General features: G+C 33.4%; 1 protein-coding gene across 1 annotated transcript; it reads right to left on the bottom strand.

The window, feature by feature from the left end:
• Positions 1-2,436: 2,436 nt before the first annotated feature.
• LOC106874889 (uncharacterized) lies at positions 2,437-19,416 on the bottom strand. Its single transcript, XM_014922799.3, has one exon. The coding sequence runs from the start codon at positions 19,198-19,200 to the stop codon at positions 14,623-14,625; it is 4,578 nt and encodes a 1,525-aa protein (XP_014778285.1). The 5' UTR covers positions 19,201-19,416; the 3' UTR covers positions 2,437-14,622.
• Between the last annotated feature and the right edge of the window lie 463 nt (positions 19,417-19,879).

Below are 19,879 nucleotides of genomic sequence, written 5' to 3' on the forward strand. Positions count from 1 at the left end.
ATATATATATATATATATATATATATATATATATATATATATAAATAATCAGAAAATGGAGAAAACTTTTGATCAACAAACAAATTGACCCACATCAGTTGATTAGTTTTTAATACCACACGACATAACATTTCTTACAGCTGTTTCCGCTTCCAATGTGAGTTGGTGTTTATGAAAGAAATTCCGAAAATAATATTCATCGTCTTCATAGTACATTCAATCAAGTACATGGAGCTTCATCAGGGATAGCATAGGTAATTGATACCAATAGTAAATATGGATACTATTATCCCTTAGATGGTTATTACAACCACTAACTCTGCTTACCTACATATATATATATATTAATTATATATAGTCCACTCTGTGGAATAGTTGTTGTTAGGAAGGACATCCAGCCATAAAAACCATGTCAAAACAGACAGAGAAGCCTGGTGTAGTTGGCTCCTATCAAATTGTCCAAACCATGCCAACATGAAAGGCTGACGTAAAATGATGATGATGATGATATATATGCACACACGCATATATATACACACACAGAAGCACTGACCCTAATGATTCATTCATCATGTCTTAGCTCAAACAAAATGCACTTCACATTTTTCACAACTAGACAAAATCCTTAAGACATTTTGAAATTGTGAAACAGAACAGAAATTTCACATTACCAGAAATTCATCCTCACACCCATTCACCCTCATAAAGACCAAACATAGTCATTAGAGCCCTTAAAAATGGGAGAACCAGAAGTCTTCAGTTGAAAATTGTTCCAACTGGGTCTGGTCTAGGAGGAATGGATATGAATCTGGAAATGTATAATTTAGTCAACAATCCACTGGTATTTTAGACTGAACTGGTTACAATACCCAAAGTAGCTTGGCTCTGGGGCATCTTAACCCTTCAGGAGAACTGCAATGCAGGGATTGCACAGAATGTAGCTACAGAGAGGGTAACAATGAATTTTGACCTGAATGCAGCCTGCTCCACCCCATTAGAATGTAAGGGGTTAAGGACCAAAACATCTGCATGAGGGAGAAGGAGGTCTCCTTGTCTGAAGACCTTCTGCAGTTCAGCTCTCCCTAGAGTTTCTTACTACTTCAGATCCCTTAAAATAGGTAAAACCCATAAAAAACACACCTGTGTATGTCTGTGTTTGCTTGCTTTTCAATGCCTTACCTGTACCAAAATACAGGCCACCTTTTAACAGTGTTTACTCATACAAAAGCCTTCTCTATATACATTGCATATACTTACAGAATCAATGTTAATATTTCAAAGAGTATTCAAAACGAAGATAATTAAGCACAGCTTCTTCTTTTTTTTCTGGGTCTGTAAAGCTTATTGATCCTACTTAAATATATGCTAGTTATTTATGTATACAGAGACACTATAAAAAATTCAGGTGTTAGTGCTGTACAAACACATGTACTATTGCATGCAGCCCTAAACAATGATCAAATAAGAGCAATGAATAATTTGTTAAGCAATGATTACATATAGCTGCAGTAAAATTGATGAAAACTTAACTTCATAACAGTATAAAGCAACTGGTGCAACACAAAATAGAATGGTATGGTCAAAATTAACACTCTGCCTACTATGGCAGTCACTGGTGACTCCCCATGTTATATTATTAGTATACTACAGGAGTCACCAATGACTCCCCATATTATACTTGTAATATACCACAGGAATCACCAATCACTCCCTGTGCTATATTCTTAATATGGCACAGGAGTCACCAATGACTCCCCATACTATACTTGTAATATACCATCACAAATCACTCTCCATGCTATACTCTTACTATACTATGACTCTACACAATATGCTTAATGTACTATGGGGACACACAGGTGATTCTCCATACTATACTCTTAATATAGCATGGGAGACACTAATGACTGTATGCAATATTTTTAATATGCCATAGGGGTCATCAAATGACTCCTCACACTATGTTCCTAATACACCATATATACATATGCTAGATGTGCACACACAAACATATACATAAATGCATATACACAAACACAGATGATTATTAATGTATACATTTAAGTGGAAAATTAATTAATTATTCTGTGAAATGATTAATGACTTGAGAATAGGAAGAAACCAATAACATTTATGACAGTCTGGGATTAGAATCTATATAAATCTCATAATTTTCAAAACGGAATGAAAACCAACCGAACGACAACAATTGAGGAAACGTGAATAAAACTTCAAAACCATTTTCCATTCCATACATCTAGAAAAATCTGGATGAACATGACTAAATAAATCTAACACATGTATACATATTTGATATATTGATTCCCTCCAGTTGAAAAACAATAAAGGTTTCGCTTCTTGATATTGAGTATTTTTTGTTGTTTTTTTTTTCCTGTCATAGATGAAGGAGACATCTATTTAAAAACACAACACGTATAATTTTAAAGTTGTCATTTATTACGTCTTTTCTATTTATAGTAACATTTCCAAAGCAAGGTGTCTACTATTGAATATTTATTTATTTACATTAAACATTTTTTTATTTTTTTCACCGACAGATTTTCTTTTCCCCTGTTCGATAAAACTGAAATGAGGTAAAAGGGTGCTGAATTTCAGTTATTTTACAAAATAACTGTAACACCATATAAACTGATAGAGTGGAGTCCTTGAAATTCTGCACAAATTTGTTACCAATGTTTATTTTGTTTGTTTATTTTCTTCATGTTATTGGACAGCTTTTCAAAATATTAGCGTTTCTATGGAGACACGCCCACGCATTTTTCATTCTCATTTATCTCCCTTTAGTTAGTTGTAAAAAGGTGCAACAAATTCACAAACAATTATTTGTTTTTGTTTTGTTTTTTTTCCGTTTTTGTTTTTTCCTGAATGATAATTACATAAACAACACACAAATAATAAATACACATTTTTTTTTTGTGGACCAAAACCAAATAGAATGCACGCACGGAAAAAAAAGAAAGAAAAAAAAGAAAGAGTAGTGAAACCAAAGTATACATAATTATACAGACGTAGGGAAAGAAAAATTAATTTACAGAAGGATAAAAATCTTCGTCCTTCTAGTTGAACGTTTTAAACTGTTCTCAACATAAAGTTTAGAATGTGGTATGAATTGAAATTCTTTTTTCTTTTTTCTGTATTTTGCCCGTATTATTATGTAAGCTTTGAACACACATAACTGCAATAAAACACACCAAAGCTTGGCCTTTTAAAAAATTCCTTGAATTAAAATAATCTTTGTTCAAAAATAACTTTCCCCACATGAAAAATAAGGAAAAATAAGAAGGCAAAAATGTGGTAGATAAATAATTAATGGTTTTTTTTTTTTTTTTGGAACTTTATTCAATGCTAGCATATATTTATAGGTATTTTTGATTTTTTTTTTTGTTTTTTTTTTGGAGATGGTTTGCACCTACCTCAGAAGTCATTTCATATATGTAAAAACTCACACAAACACATCATTTGTGTTTACTGAGATTTTCTGAGGTACACACTGGTATGTTTTGTTATCTGAAATCATGGAACTCTCTAGAAGATTTTTTTAATTATTATTATTATTATTTTTTTTTTTGGTAATTACAAATTCTATTGAACATCATATCATTAAAAATTTAAAAAAAAAAAAAATAAAAAAAAGATGTTTACAATAATTAAGTAAAATGTTTAAGTTTAGAAAATGTTAAGACTCTAAAACCAATTACTAGAAACGGTTGCTACTTTTATCCAAAGTACATCTAAGCACACACACACACACATTAAGACACAAACCCTTGTTTTTTCTTACTCGTTAAGTGAAATAAATAATTAATTCAATATCAGGGTACACCACTAAAATACTCATTCTAGAATATCTTTTTCACATTTAGAGATGCACTATATATATATATATATATATATATATATATATATATATATATATGTATATATATATATATATATATTAGGGATAAAATCCAAAATTACAGGTAAAAACTCAATTAAAATCAATTTATTAAAAATTAAAATTAAATTAAGTTCATAAACCTTGGTTCTTTTCCCTAATACTATATATTTATATATATATATATATATATATATATATATATATATATATATATATATATATACATATGTATATATATATAATAATAACATATATAATATATAATTATATGCAATATATCCATACATATATGTACAAACCGACATCTATATGTATATAATTGTTTTGTTTACTAGTTGTAGAGAGATGGAACAAAGTAGCACAACAAATTCTTTAGAGATTAACTTGGAACAAAAGACAATTCTTCACAAGGAAAGGATATGATAAGATTAAACTTCCCCTTACATTCTGATTGTGGATGCTGATAGTCAAAGTTACGTGAACAAGTCAATAATATAAATACTCAACACAATATAAGTCAACTGTGCCCTTTTTTTTGTTTTTGTTTTTTTGCTTTCTTTAATTCAATGGTGACACCCTACTGGCCCAATTTGAACATGCAGACTGACGATTTGATCAATGTGCATAGTGTTATGTTTATAAAAAAATAAAACTCCTTTATACAGTTTTTAGAAATACATCGCTTAATCTACCTGCACCTTTTTTTGAATTTCAAAAAGAGAACTACAAAGAATGAACAAATTAAAAGAGACTGAATGAACCGTAGTTAACTGAAAAATATGCAATTTCACCACACACTGCCAAGAGAAACAAGCTTTATATTGGAGTAGTATTTTCCTGGCAACTGATTTTGATCTGAGACCAAAGCAACTGTTTCATAAAAGGGCCATTTTAGCTATCTAAAAACACATGGAAAACTCATATATTAATTTCTTTTTGTGTTCATTTTTTGGGGTGTGAAAATTTCCGTTGCGCAACTGTGGTCAAGTGATTGACAGGAGTTTTTATGTTAAAAACACATGTTTTGTGACAACTAAAATGGCCTGTTTCATGATGTAATTGCTATACATTTATTTACATGGAAAAGAAATTATTGTTGATATTCGGAGTGTAGGTTGGTTAGTGTACAACTCAGATAACTTTGTTTCAAAGTGGAAGATGAAAGGACCTTAGAACAGGCAGAAGAAAAGAATTCTTTGCCATGGATAAGGAATTTCTTTCAAAATTTGCAATAAAATTAATTATACTGTAAAGAGGGTGAACATTCTGATGATCTTCATGAAGTTTCACTTTCTGCTCTTGGATATGTACGTGTGTGTGTATGTGTGTGTGTATGTATGTATGTATGTATGTATGTATGTATGTATGTATGTATGTATGTATGTATGTATGTATGTATGTAGGTAGGTATGTATGTATGTAGGTATGTGTGTATGTATGTATATATATATATATATATATGTATGCATGCATGTATATATGTGTATGCATATATATTTATATACACAGACATATATATATATATGTTCGTATATGTGTGTGTGCACATAAATATACATCTATGTGTATATGTATAGATATATTGTATACATTTACATTAAGCTTATGGGCATCTAATCAGAATACATATAAACTAATATACATTTATATATATAACTTCATATGCATAAACATTATATCTCAGTATGTAAATGTGTGTGCATATGTATATGTACATGTCTATGTGTGTCTATATATATATATGTAGGTATGTAGCCCCCTCCATATTTTGAAGAGGTCTTAGGCCAACATGCTTTGGGGGCAGACGATACACCATAAAGTTAAACCCTTTATGGACAGGAAACCCAGGGTAATCCCATAAACCGGCATTCCCCAGTAAAAAAGTATACATGTATGTATGTATATACACACTCATAAATATACATATATATATATACCAATGTATATGAATATATTCAGGCTATGTATATATGTAATATATAAATGTATATATATATATATTCAGGCTATGTATATATGTAATATATAAATGTATATATATATATATATATATATATAAACGGGGGTAGCTGATGAAGTAAAATGTTCTCTATGTGGCTTGTGTGTTTTCTGTACTCTGGTTATTATTATTTTCTTGTCTACGTTTTGTTTGAAATGTCCTGTACCCAGATATGCACCTATATATACAGGTAGACGTCGGTATGCACATACCTGTACGTATATATGCATATACTCATTTATTATTTGTTTTTATATATATATAAAAAAATATATATACACACTCAGAGGAAGCTGCTTACTGTAATTATGGATAATGTTATTAAACAGATATTGTTATCATAATTAGTGGGACTCAAACATTTATTTCAAATGAATTATTTGTCGATTCTACGCTTATTGGAAAGCTTCTTCCAAAAGTGATCACAAGAGGCTTTTACAATATATAGGTACATATATATTATGCACGTGTGTGTATAGACACATAAACATATTTACACACACACATATCTATCTATAAGTATATATATATATATATATATATATATTATATATACATGTAGTATATATACAATTAAACTATGACCTTTTAATACCAATATTCAACTTCTAATTGTTAATAGTTGCTCCATTTCTTTTTTTATCTGTATATATATGTGTGTGTGTGTGTATATATATATATATATATATCATCATCATCATCATCGTTTGACGTCCGCTTTCCATACATACATATATATGTATCTTTTTATATATATACACATACATAAACACATGCATAAGTGCACATAGACATTTTACATGCATATGTATACAGTTACACACACAGAAGTAGTGATCACAAATTGTGAAGTCATAAATAAGAGACCACTTATACTATGAACCTAGATTGTTAAGACTGTTCTAAGCGTCAAAGCAATTGTGATATGGTTTCATTGTTCTCTGCGAGCAGACAACCAGAGAAATGCTTATATAACAATATTATTGAAACGGACATTAGCTTCAAAGTCCTGGGCAGTTAATGTATTTTAAAAAATTTGGCATGCAGACCCACATGATATGCATTCATAGATATAACACATGTATGTATGTATGTGTGTTCATATTCATATAGTACATCATATATATATATATATATATATATATATATATATATATATATATATATATACACACACACATATATATATATATATCAATTTAAAATTCATTAACTGTAACTTTGAAGTTCTGCTTCAGTCTAACTCTATAGGAGTAGGGAGTCCATATTTTCCAGTTAATGTTCAGTTTTTAAACCTCTAAAAATATCCTTTTGCTGTGTGTGTGTGTGTGTGTGGTGTATGAACATACATACAGATATGTACTGATATATTGTAGTATGCAAATATATGCATATATAGATGTGTGTGTATATATATACACACACACACACACAAACATACATTAGGCATGTTAGTCTCATATATGTATCTGTATATAAAGAGGTAGGAGATTCAGCTATATATATATGCATACATTCATATACATACAATATATATATACATACATATACATATATATAGATATGCATAAATATATACATATATATGTATACATATATATATATATATATATATATATATATATATATATATATATATATATACACACACACATATATACATAAATATATATATACACATACATGCATATATATATATATACATACATATAGATATAGATATATACACATATGTGTATATATATATATACACATATTTATACATATAACACACAACATATTTTATACATATATATATATATATATATATATATATATATATACACACACACACACACATATATTGCGTTTAAATATTTTATATAATAACATCAATTTATGTATTCAATGCATTTAAAGATATTGCTGAACAGAAATGATTTTCGTTGAGAAGTAGAGTGGGGGTGGGGCTCTCGAATCTAACCCCCAACTGGGTAAATTAGTAATGTTGTTCTTTTGTTCTGCTTTACTAACAAATAAGGAGGGGGGAGTAAATAATGAAATAAACGAAGAATATATTTGAAATAAGTCTGTATGTTTGAATCCTTTTTAAAACGAAAGCTTGTAGTTTTTATCAACCTCATATCGGGTGTAGAAGTAGTTAATTTCTATTACGAATAATTAAATAATTTTTTCAGAGAATTAAGCAATTAAGCCAATATTATTTTTTCATGTGATATAGTTTTTGAAAATAACCTCGATATTAAGATATTCCTAAAAGGAAAAATATGAAAAAAAAAAAGCTCAAAAACGATTTAAGGCAATTCGGTAGGTACTTAAAATCGTGTTTTGTTTTTTTTTTTTCCCTTATACCAAATTCATTCATTTGTTTGTTATTTTAACTTGAGAGCACTTTTAGTCTTGATGATTAATTGTGTGGAAGTTTCTCATTGAAAACCCTCACCGATGAGGAAACCTCGGATTCCGGTTTTCTCTCAAAGCTAAATTTTATCTACAATTTACATTTTCTATAATAATAATAATAATAATTATTATTATTATAATTATAAATAATAATAATAATAATAAAGAAAATGAATGAAGCACACGGTCTAAGAGTAGACTGACTTAATCGTAAAAAAAATACATACATACACATACATATATATATATACATATGTGTTCATGGATAAAGTATATATGCTGCATATTAGACATGCTATATATATACATACAAGTATATATGCTATCTCTCTCTCTCTCTCTCTATATATATATATATATATATACATACATATATAAAATTAATATAAACAGCAGTTTGTAGTGTTTCACCAACAAGGAGAATTATAATTGCCACTAAATGTGACTAGGGTGTTAAGAAACACCTACATTGCAAGAAACAAGAGCTACCTACAGCATTAGAGCATTTTAGCTCTTATTTCTAGCAATGTAGGTGTTTCTAACACCCTAGTCACATTCAGTAACAACACACACACACACATATATATAATTATATGCTTACTCTGGTATTCTTTTATAGCCTTCATAAATTCTTTCAAATTATGTTCACCTCTACACAAATTAAACCGTTTCTGCTTATTTCTTGCAATCAAAACAATATCCACACCACACAAACGATAGCAAAACAGATATCCATTGCAGAATGTTTCACAAATATTACCACTTTTCACCAGCTTTTCTCTTCGTTGATTATGACTTATTCTTCAAAACAATTAAAATTCAATTAATCACTTCATTAATTAATAATAATAATAAATTCATTAAGAGAGTCATGTAATGAAAAATAACAAACACCATGAAAGTACCTACAAGAAACTTCTAAAAGGATTCAAAATGAAAAGAATACTGTGTTAGGTGTCATGTTTATTTTTTTAATATTTTTCCCTAATTATTATTATCATTATTATTATTATAATTGTTGTTGTTGTTGTTTCTGATGTAGAGGGTGTCTTTTTTTTTTAACTTGAATTTTATAAAGGATATATATTAAAAAAAATCTCAAGTGTAAAATAAAACAAAAAAAATAAAGATTTATAATAATAATAATAATTTTCATAACAATAATAATTGATATCTAAGGTGTAATGTAGAAGGAGGATATTGCCATATTTCCGGAAATAGCTTGGAAGAACAGAGAGAAAGGCAAAGATGGTTGACAAAATACACTTATGTGTGTGTGTATATATTTGTGTATACACATGTATATTTATAGACTGAATTAGGTGTGTAGGGGGTGTATATTTTTATAGTTAAGGGTTGTTGTTTTCTTGACTTCATAAAGTACATTTCGACATTTGCCAATGTATACATATATATATATATATATATATATATATATATATATGTATATATATGTATTATATATATATTATTTGGTCATTTAAATCGATATTTCTTTAAATTGTTCTGCTGTCTTGAGACAAAAAAAAACACCAAAAACAAAGGAAGAGCAAATGCCTGCTGCTGCTCTTTTGTAAATGAATGTGTATGGTGAACGGAAATAAAAGTCACAGGAAAAAATGTCACAGTTTATTTTAGAATACTTATATAAATGATTTTAGTTTAAGAAGTAATTTAAACAACATTTTAAGTCGCTTATCAACTGGCAATAACACACGACTAGTATACACAATGATAATAAACACCACATTTTATATATGATATATAATATATAATGACATTACACGTATACGAAAAAAATCACGTTTTATTCAATATTTTAAATAAAACAATGAAATCAAAAGAAATGAATGGGGAAAAGCATTAATATCAGTCATTTATGGAAGTTTTCCTGTGACTTTTTTTCCTGGATTCGAATGTGTGAATCACAGAAGCAATTTTATAATGAAGCTGGAAACAGCAGTAATTGTTCTGGTGCTGTTGTCAAACGACTCAAATTTCTGAACAGAACAAACGAGAAGTGAGGGACAGCAATAATTCTTAAAAATACCTACAAGACGAGCAAATTTTATTCTTCCTCCCTTTAGTTTATTTTATTGCTGTTTCTTCTACATGAGAGAAATAGTGCAAACCTACAGGCTTTTTTTTTTATTTTTCTTTCAGCCAGACATACACACACAAAAACAAAATTATAATCAAAACAATATTGGTGTAGAAATCATACTTGTAAAACATGAAATGGCATTTACTACTAGTTAAGTCATTTATTTCATAATGCATTCCAATGTTCAAATTTTATGGGAGGAAATGAATAGCTGTACAAAAAAACAACAGCTTCAGCATAATCTCCATTTTAGTTGGTAATAAGGGAAACGTAGAGGCTTTAGTCAGTATTTAAAACAATACTAAGTAGAAGTTGGGAACTATTATAAAAATTATCTGGGGTAATTGTTGTTGTAATTGCTATTTCTGAGCTTTTGTCTCAATTTGTAACATTAAATTAATTATTCCATAGCAAATAATGTAAGCAAGTAACTGCACTAGTTCTCCCCATTAAGTTAAGTTGGATCTTTTTTTCATTTGTCTACTCCTCTTCATATCGAATCATATCATATACATTGATATATAAAAAGACAAAATAATAACTGAGATCATTTTCAGGTTATATAGCTTAAAACATTTTTAAATGTATTCATTCTCTACTCAAAAAATGTATGATCATTTTTCATAGCAGAACTTAGAACTCAATGGTTTAAACAATAAAGTTTTCGAAATCTGATCAGGTTTTTAAAAATAAAAAACGACTAAAAAATTGGTAATTAAATGTTAAAATGAAGATATAATTGTGTTTAAAATGTCTATGGAAGCCATCAAGCTAAGTGAAATATAGTTGAGCCAGCCGAATGCTATCAAGTTGTCTGTGAAGAGTTCTTTCCCTACAATAACGGCAGCCATTTTGCTAACAACTATCTCCACTCAGCCATTTAACAAGCCACATCGGGCAGCACTCAAAAACTCTTCAAATATTCGGGGGCTTTGCCTTTTATTTATTTATATCTAATATTTCTACAGCATTCTGTGTGAATGTTAAATCATTTTTAATGTTATTTTTGTCACTAGAAATTAATTTCATTTTTTTTTTATTAAAAAAAAAAAGCCATTAACACGAAGACACCACCGGACTTTGAATGAGTCACTAATTAAAGAGGTTTTCCCCCAAAAGTAAATTAATGCAGAGAAACAAATAAATAGATGTGTTTAAAATAATGTTTTTCATGGCCAAATTCTCCCTAGTATAGGAATTTCGTCACCTTTACGGACACAAATAACTCCTATATTTCCTTAGCTTAACATTATTTTACAAAATTAGAAACGTCCTAATATGTGGTGAACTGGCAATTATCTTTATTTGATTGCTTTCCTACAATAATGTTGGATTTCTATAGATTAAAGAATATTGTTATGGGGGGGGGGGGGGGTACACAAGGTACCGATACACAAACACACATGCGATCGATGGATGACAAACATGAATGGATAAATTTGTAGACATAAAGATGGATAAAAAGAGATCAAAAAGACTAGGCCTAGTTTTCACTTATCACAGTTTTGTGAAATTACTTTTTATTGTAATTCAATTTTTCTGGGGGGTTTTTTTTTTTAAACTTTTTAATTAAATATAAGAAATAGTTGGAAAGAAAATAGATGATTCTAAAAGGAAGAAAAAATAACATTTGTCTTTTTTATGTTTGTCTGTTCGTTAATCTAAGTCAGAAACGTAGAAACTTTTAATTATTACAAGGAAGAAATCCCCCATATGATGTTCGTTGGTGGAACTGAAGTATTTATTTATTTAAACAGGGGACCATTAGAGTATCTGTCGGTGTCTATGGGAAACATCTTAAATGTTTTTGTTAGCTGATATGTATCTACGAGTCTCCACGGGTACTTATAACACTTCGTTATGAGTAACAATGTAGTTAAAGGCTTTAGTGCGCTGAATTGTTGTTCACTTCCAAGTCAACTCTGATCAAACAGACATGCTTGAAGACTACATTATCTAACTGTATCCTTTCCCTCCTTTAAGGCAATGGGTGGTCTGTGATTGAAGGGGTATTTGGTTGGTATTTCTAGCAGATCGAGTGCCCACACAAGAGGACCTCGTAACAGGCTCTGAATGCTAAGTTTGCTTCTGTGGTGGTCCTGAATTTCCACGGGACTTTCACAATGTATATGTTTATCAAAGAATGGATCTTTACTACGGCTACTGACGGGTTCAGTAAGTGAATGTGTGTGACTTTCGAAATCGGTGATGGCCATGTAAATTAGTCGAGAGCCTTTCATGTGGTCGATCAATTTGCTAGAAATAGCAACTAAAGCCAACCTCAAATCACACACCCTACTATCTTTTAAAAAAAGAAACATAAATAAATACAAAGTGTATTTATCCCTAAATATACTGTCTGTATAAAAGACAGGATGGTTGCAGCTAGAATAAATACCATCAAACATGTAAATGTTCGATGGAAAAGCCGAACAACAATTGCTGCTCCCTCAAAGAAAAAAGGACAGAGTTCGAATGGTAAGCATTGCAGTAAGACAATGGGACATGTGTTGTTGTTTTTATTGTTGCTGCTAATAAAGGTCTGTCGTCGCTATGGGAATGTTTATAGTTTGGTGTGTTTGTTGGTGGTGAACATGTGTTGCTACGGAACGGTTCTAAGTGTTACGTTGTTTTTGTTGGTGGACACAGGTTGCTATGGACAATCTTGTTGCTGCTAAACAGAGCAGGTGTGAAACAAACAAAAAAACACACACTGAGTCCACCACTTGTTTACCTTTAAAACACCTCATATGTATGCACATAATATATATATATATATATATATATATACACATGCACACAGATATATAGCATCAGACATGGAAGCAATTAAGATATTTCTGAAAGGGAACTGTTAATTTTTTCTTTCATTTTGAGGCAACTTTTCAAGGAATAATAAAATTAAAACTCCAGCTTAGCTAAATAAATAAATATTTATTTTCTTTCTAGAGCAGGGTTGTTTCAGAAATGCAGAACGTGTATTAAATTGATGTTATTGAAGTATATGTTTTTTTTTTTTTTTTTTTAGGGTAGCAAATGACCTACAAATAGCTAAATGAAATAGATATTTTCTTTCTCCAAGTATTATGAGCCCTGATGAATAATAGCTGAAAATAAACCTCTATTTTGGAGAAAGTCTAAAATCTTAGATGTGGACGGTTCGGTAAAAATGTCTTTTGTATCAGTTTCGTGAATGCAATTGAAGTATTTCATGAATAGTGAGAAATGTGTGTGTGTGTGTGTATACATACATATATATACATTATATAAATATATATATATATATATATATATGCAAGTAAATAAAAGCGTATCTATATATAATATACACATACATAAATGCATACATCATATACACGTCCCATATATAAACATACATACGTAGATATACGTATAATCACAATTTATATATATATATACACACACACATACAAATTACGTATAGATAGCATAACTTATATGTTGGTTTTTCAATATATATATATATATATTCATTATGCATGTGAATTTCGTTTGTATATGTACATATATATATATTCATGTATGTGTATGTATATATATATATACATATACATACGTGTCTGTGTATATAATATATATATATATACACACACACGAACGTGTGTATATGTGTGTGTGTGTATAATATATATAAATATATATATATATACATACACACACATTAACGTGTGTATATGTTTATGTATGTGTGTGTATATATATATATATATATATATAATTTATATATATATTCCTACATGTTTGTATCTAGACATACAAAATGAACTAAAAACACATGAGACCTCGCATAAATAATGGGGTAAAAAAAGGTACAACCATAAAAATGAGAAATAAATAATTTTTTTTTTTTAAATCACCAAAAAAATAATCTTATTTACTGAATGAGGGGGGTGGGGGCTGTCGCAACTAATTAGGGTTATTCCAAAATGAATAAAAATAGAATTGATTAATCAACAAATTTAAATTAATCAACAGTTTTTCTTTTTATGTAATTTACTGGGGTTATTATAATTGACACATTTTTGGGTTACTCTTTCTGCAAAAAAGTCAACACAAATAATAATAATAGTAATAATAATAATTATAATTATAATAATAAAAAGGAAACTATAATTTCCAAAATAATAATAATAGAAATAATTAAAACCCACACATACACGCACTCACAGAGGCATTCAAGAAATCCTATGTCTGTTATAAAGTGGATCCTATTTGGGGTAGCTTTGTCCGCGAATTAAACTGGGACGATGTGATGACCACATCGTCCGGAATGATTTGCCTAGTTTTGTTCCCTGAACTGGTGCCGTTTGCAAGTTTTGGCACGGCACCGTTTCTATTGTTTCCCGTAGAGTTTCTACGATTCAAAGTACCAACATTTGTATCGGTACCGTTGTTACCAATCGTTGCTATAGTGGTAGACATGCTGTTAGTGTCTCTGTTTTCGTTCGGTGGTGGTTTTGGTAATCTCCTACGTAGCCAAGAGTGCCGAAGAGCCTGGCTGGGAGTCATCCGAGAATTTGGATCCCATTCCAAACACCGACGCATAAAGTCTAAAAATAGGGGATCATCACAACCTTTTAAAGCAGCCATGATCTCCTTGCTTCCCGGAGAACCTCGAGGTTTACCACGTCGCGACCTGCCACCGTTGATGACACTCGACCCGTCCGGGAGAGTACTTACTGTACAGTATCTTGGAAATCCTTTCGAGCTAATAAAATTACGAGCTCTTTTAGAATGGTCTAACAGTTTTTGTGGGGGCATTCCCAACATTTCTATGATACATGCTAGCTGGTCCCCTTCATCTTCACCTGGAAATAATGGGTAGCCCGTAAGAAGCTCGGCCAGGATACACCCGAGGCTCCATATATCAATAGGCATACCGTACTTACCACCAAGGATGACCTCAGGAGCCCGATAGAAGCGAGACTGGATGTATGTATAGATCCTCTGGTGTTCATAACAACTAGAACCAAAGTCTATAACTTTGATACCACTGCGCCCTTGTTGTTTCAGCAAAATATTTTCAGGTTTAAGGTCGCAGTGGATGATGCTGTTGTTATGAAGAGAGTCTAGACATTGTAAGATTGAATGCGCGAACTTGCGAACAAGCTGTAATGTAAATCCTTGAAATTTGTTCTTCTTGATTAACTCATATAAATTCATGCTCAGCAATTCGAATGTAATACATATGTGGTTGCGAAACGTGAAATGTTCCAACATGTGGACAATATTCATGCTGTTATCTCGATCTTGTTTTTTCAAATGTTCCAAGATTCGAATTTCTTCCTGTGCCTGTCGGTGGAACCTTTTTTCGTTGCGTACCATTTTCAAAGCAACATGTTGTTGTGCTTTGTGGTCATAAGCCTTAACCACTTGTCCAAAGCTCCCCTTGCCGATTATTTTCAGAACTTCATAGCGATAAGCAATATGATCGTGGGGTACGTGCAAGTAAGATCCGTTTTCGTCGTCGTAACCGTTGTTGTTGTTTCCACCAACTATACCTTGCCTTTTCTTTGCAGTGGGTCCAACAAAATAAACCTGTGGGTAATTGAAAATCTCGTGATGCTCAAACGCACTGAGCTTGTTCATATATTGCTTCATAGCCGATTCAGGAGATAAAGCATTGTTGTTGTTGGTGCCCACCCCACCACCAAAAAGCCGTCGGTGATTCGAGGATGTTGTCGTCGTCGTCGTCGAACTGTGATGGTGTTGTTGTTGTTGTTGATGATGATGGTGGTGGTGGTGGTGGTGGTGGTGGTTCGACGACAACACCGACGGTATGTTGCTCACGTTGTTACTTATGGTGGAGCTGTTGAGATGCGTGTCATGAGTGGAGATCACTTCGCTATTATTACATTCTGAAGGGACATCAGTCGAGCCATCAAACACACTAATGCTGCTGCTTTTGTTGGATGCAGTATTTGTATGAGAGACTTTCGGATTAAAATTAGAAATAGCAGTAGTAGCAGTGGTAGTGCCGGTTGCAGTGGCAGCAGCAGCGATGAGGGCTGCTGTAATGCTGTGGCCACTGACCGATCCTTTACTTTTACCTGTTAAGTTAGTAGCGTTAGCAACACTATTATTATTGTTCACTGTGACACCAGAACGGACAGTTGGTAATGTCGATTTCGGTTGGTGAGCATGAGCACGACAGCAAGTCTGGTGCGCCAAATGAGGAGCAGAGTGTTGTTGATGTAATCGATGAGGTGGAAGCTGGTGAATATGATGCTGATGGTGATAGAAATGTTGTGGCTGGTGTGGAACATGCAGATGGTGATGATGTAATAGAGGAGGACCGGTCAAATCGTTGTTGTTGTTGTTGTAAGCACCGACGACATGGTTGATGGTGTTTGTTGTAGTGGTGGTAACGTCTGTGAAAGTGGTGCTGCCGACGGCGATGGTACTACTGTTGGAAGCAAGTGGCGGTGATGAGGATGACAAAAAGTGCAAAGGAAAACCTTCAGATGGGTTATTACACTGATGGCCGGCCGTGGTGATATTTGTGCTAATGGAGACGGCTCTGGTTCCAGGCGGACTGGTGGTGTTGACCGCTGGACGTACAGAATGAATCGGGATGGTGGCTGTAATATTTTCCGATTTTGTGGCTGTTGTCGATGCTGGTAGTGTATTAACAATTGCAGCAGTTCCGCAGCTGCTAGCTGTATTATTCCTTCGGCAATAGCTGACAGCACCAGCGTTAACAAAATGATAGGTTCTTCGTCCGTCTCTTTCGTAAGCGATTCCTTCTTCGAACCTGTCTTCTTCTTCGATTCCTTCCTCTCTGCTATGGCAAAGGTTGTAGGGTCGTTGTTGCTGCTGTAGTAGTTGCTGTTGTAGTTGTTGATGATGTTTACAGCTATGGTGTTCCTGCGATTGATATTGGGGAAAAGTAAAGTGACGGATTTGTTGCTGGTTGTTGTAGCGTTGACGGAAGAGGCTGAGGTGCTGGTCGTTAACGTCGCCGACACCTCCTCGGTCGCCATTTTGTGGATCGGGCGGCGCAGAAATCCGCCGTTGATCGGCTGCAATGGCCGGGCTGTGGTGCCGTTGTTGGATGCTTTCTGACGAATTGTTCCCTTGGCTTCGGCTACACTTACAACACGATCCTTTAGTGCTGGACTCAGCCCTCGCTGGAAGCTGCTGCTGCACGTAGACTGGAGGAGAAGAAGAAGAAGAAGAAGAAGAAACGAATGTCCTCAGTGGCAGTGGTTGTGGTGGAGACGGTAGGTGAAACCGTGACGGGAAACTGTGTTGACGATGATGGTGATGGTGGTGGTGATTATGGTGCTGCTGCTGTTGTTGATGATGATGATGATGATGATGATACTTGTGAGTGTGGTCGTCAGGGTGTAACTGCAGTTGAGAGGGTTCTGTGTTCTGCTGTCTGGGGGAAAGCTCCTTGGGCAGTTGTACAACCTTCACCGTAAACTGTGGCGATCCCACAACACTACTGAAATAGCGTTGATGATGGCTGTGGGTCGCTGGTAATTTCTGATGAGTAGCAAAAGTAATATCCTGTCTCTCAGCTTGCTGATGTTGCTGCTGCTGCTGCTGTTGTTGGTGGTGGTGTTGCTGAAGGGGACGGGGGATAATTCTGTGGCAACTATGTGGCAGTGGTGGTGGCGGCGGGTGGTGGTAAATGACTTGTGGACTGTTACTGCTACTGCTGCTGCTGCTATTGTTACTATTACTGCTGCTACTACTGCTGCTACTACTACTACTATTACTGGTGATGCCGTAGCTACTGCTGTTGCTACAGCTACTACTACTACTACTCAGTTCGTCACTAAGGTAACTACTAATGTTGTGCTTGGTGATGGTATTTCCACAATGACTACTGCTGCTGCTGTTACTGCAACAACTACTACATCGGTTGACCCTCAAATATGTGTTGGGGTGACAATAGTAATAGTAGCGTATATCGTTAGAGTTTCTGCAACCGGGATCAGACGAAGGGGACACACCTAGACGTCTTCCACTTCCTCCTAACAGTATCTTTGCTCTGACACTGCTACTGCTGCTGCTGTTTCTCCGACTTCCTACCCAGCTGCTGCTGCTGCTGCTCTGGGCTCTATTAATGATCACCTTACTAGAATTAATATCCTCTAGTCTTCTGCTTCTAGCCGTTTTCTTCTTCAATTCTCTGACTGGATCGCATATGGTTTTCGATGGTCGGCGGCTGCTAATATTAGTAGTTAGGTTGCTTAGATCTGCTTTGTCGCCGCCACGCCCGCACAACCCGACAGCAGAAAATGAACGACGCTTGTTCACTGCTTCCTCTTGTGTCGCCAATTCCAAAGTTGGTCTCAGTGATATCGGAGACAACGATGGCAGTGTTAACACTATTTTCTCGTGTGCTGGGTTCGACAAAGAACTCGTACACACACCGCTATCACAACTTTTACTACACTTAACCACTTTACCACTAATGCCACTGTTACTTCCAGTTGTTCTGCCACTGCTGCTGCTACTACTGTTGTTACAACATGTCAATGTGTTAGCTTCTTCTCCAATTGAATATCCGGAGACGGCTGTTACACTGGAACTGACAATGTGACTAATGCTTGTGGAATTTGAAGATGCGTCTTCTTGATACGCAATAAATGTCTGCTTCTGGTCATCGAAGTTCATGTTATGGGCTGCATTTGAGAGATTAGTGCCAACCGCGTTAATTGTTTGGTTTTCAGAGGCTACATTTAATAATAAAGGACGCAGGTGACGAAGACCCAATGTGTCGCAGCCCCAGAAGCCTCTTCTTTCTTTTAGTGCCATTCTTGGTGCAGCTATAGTTTTATTCGCGTCACTCTTTCCAGGCCTCTACACGACAGCACAGACCTGCATCTTTGCACAGTTAATGGTTTCGTCATTTCTCTTTTACATTTCTTTGCGTCTCTTTCTCTCTCTCTCTCTCTTTTTCTCTTTTTTTTAATTTTCTTTCCTTTCTAAACACATTCTCTTTCGTCTCCTCTCTTGCCTCAAAAATACCTCCTACTCTGCTATTCCTTCCACTCCTACTTTTATTATATTCCTCGTTTCTCAGTTGCTTCCCTGCTATTCTTCAATATCTCATGTTTTACATTGTTCCCCCCTCTCCCATTCTCTCTCTCTCTCTCTCTCTCTTTCACTTTCCTTCCTCTTATTCTCTTCATATTTCTTATTTACTTCCAACATCATTATCATATTCACTCCCTTTCTATTTGCCTTGTTTTATCCCTATCCCCTTTTAACCCATTGTCTGTCTAATTATTCTGACCATTTCTCTCCCGATCCTTCGCTTTAGGAAAACATCGATGCTCTGAAATATTTCGTCAGTCACCCATTAGAACTATTATGGATTTTTTTTTATCCCCTTTAGGTCCGTTTACATTCTTGTTCCTTAAACCCTTCTCTCAACATGCAGATCACTGAATTTCCAATCGGAACTACACCCACAAATATGTTTTGGTGACGG

Source organism: Octopus bimaculoides, chromosome 11 (genome assembly GCF_046866305.1).
Source record: "Octopus bimaculoides isolate indiv1 chromosome 11, ASM4686630v1, whole genome shotgun sequence".
NCBI classification, from domain to species: Eukaryota; Metazoa; Mollusca; class Cephalopoda; order Octopoda; family Octopodidae; genus Octopus; species Octopus bimaculoides.

Excerpts from the sequence above, each read along its gene's own strand:
- LOC106874889 (XM_014922799.3), bottom strand. The coding sequence starts at position 19,200 with ATGGCACTAAAAGAAAGAAGAGGCTTCTGGGGCTGCGACACATTGGGT.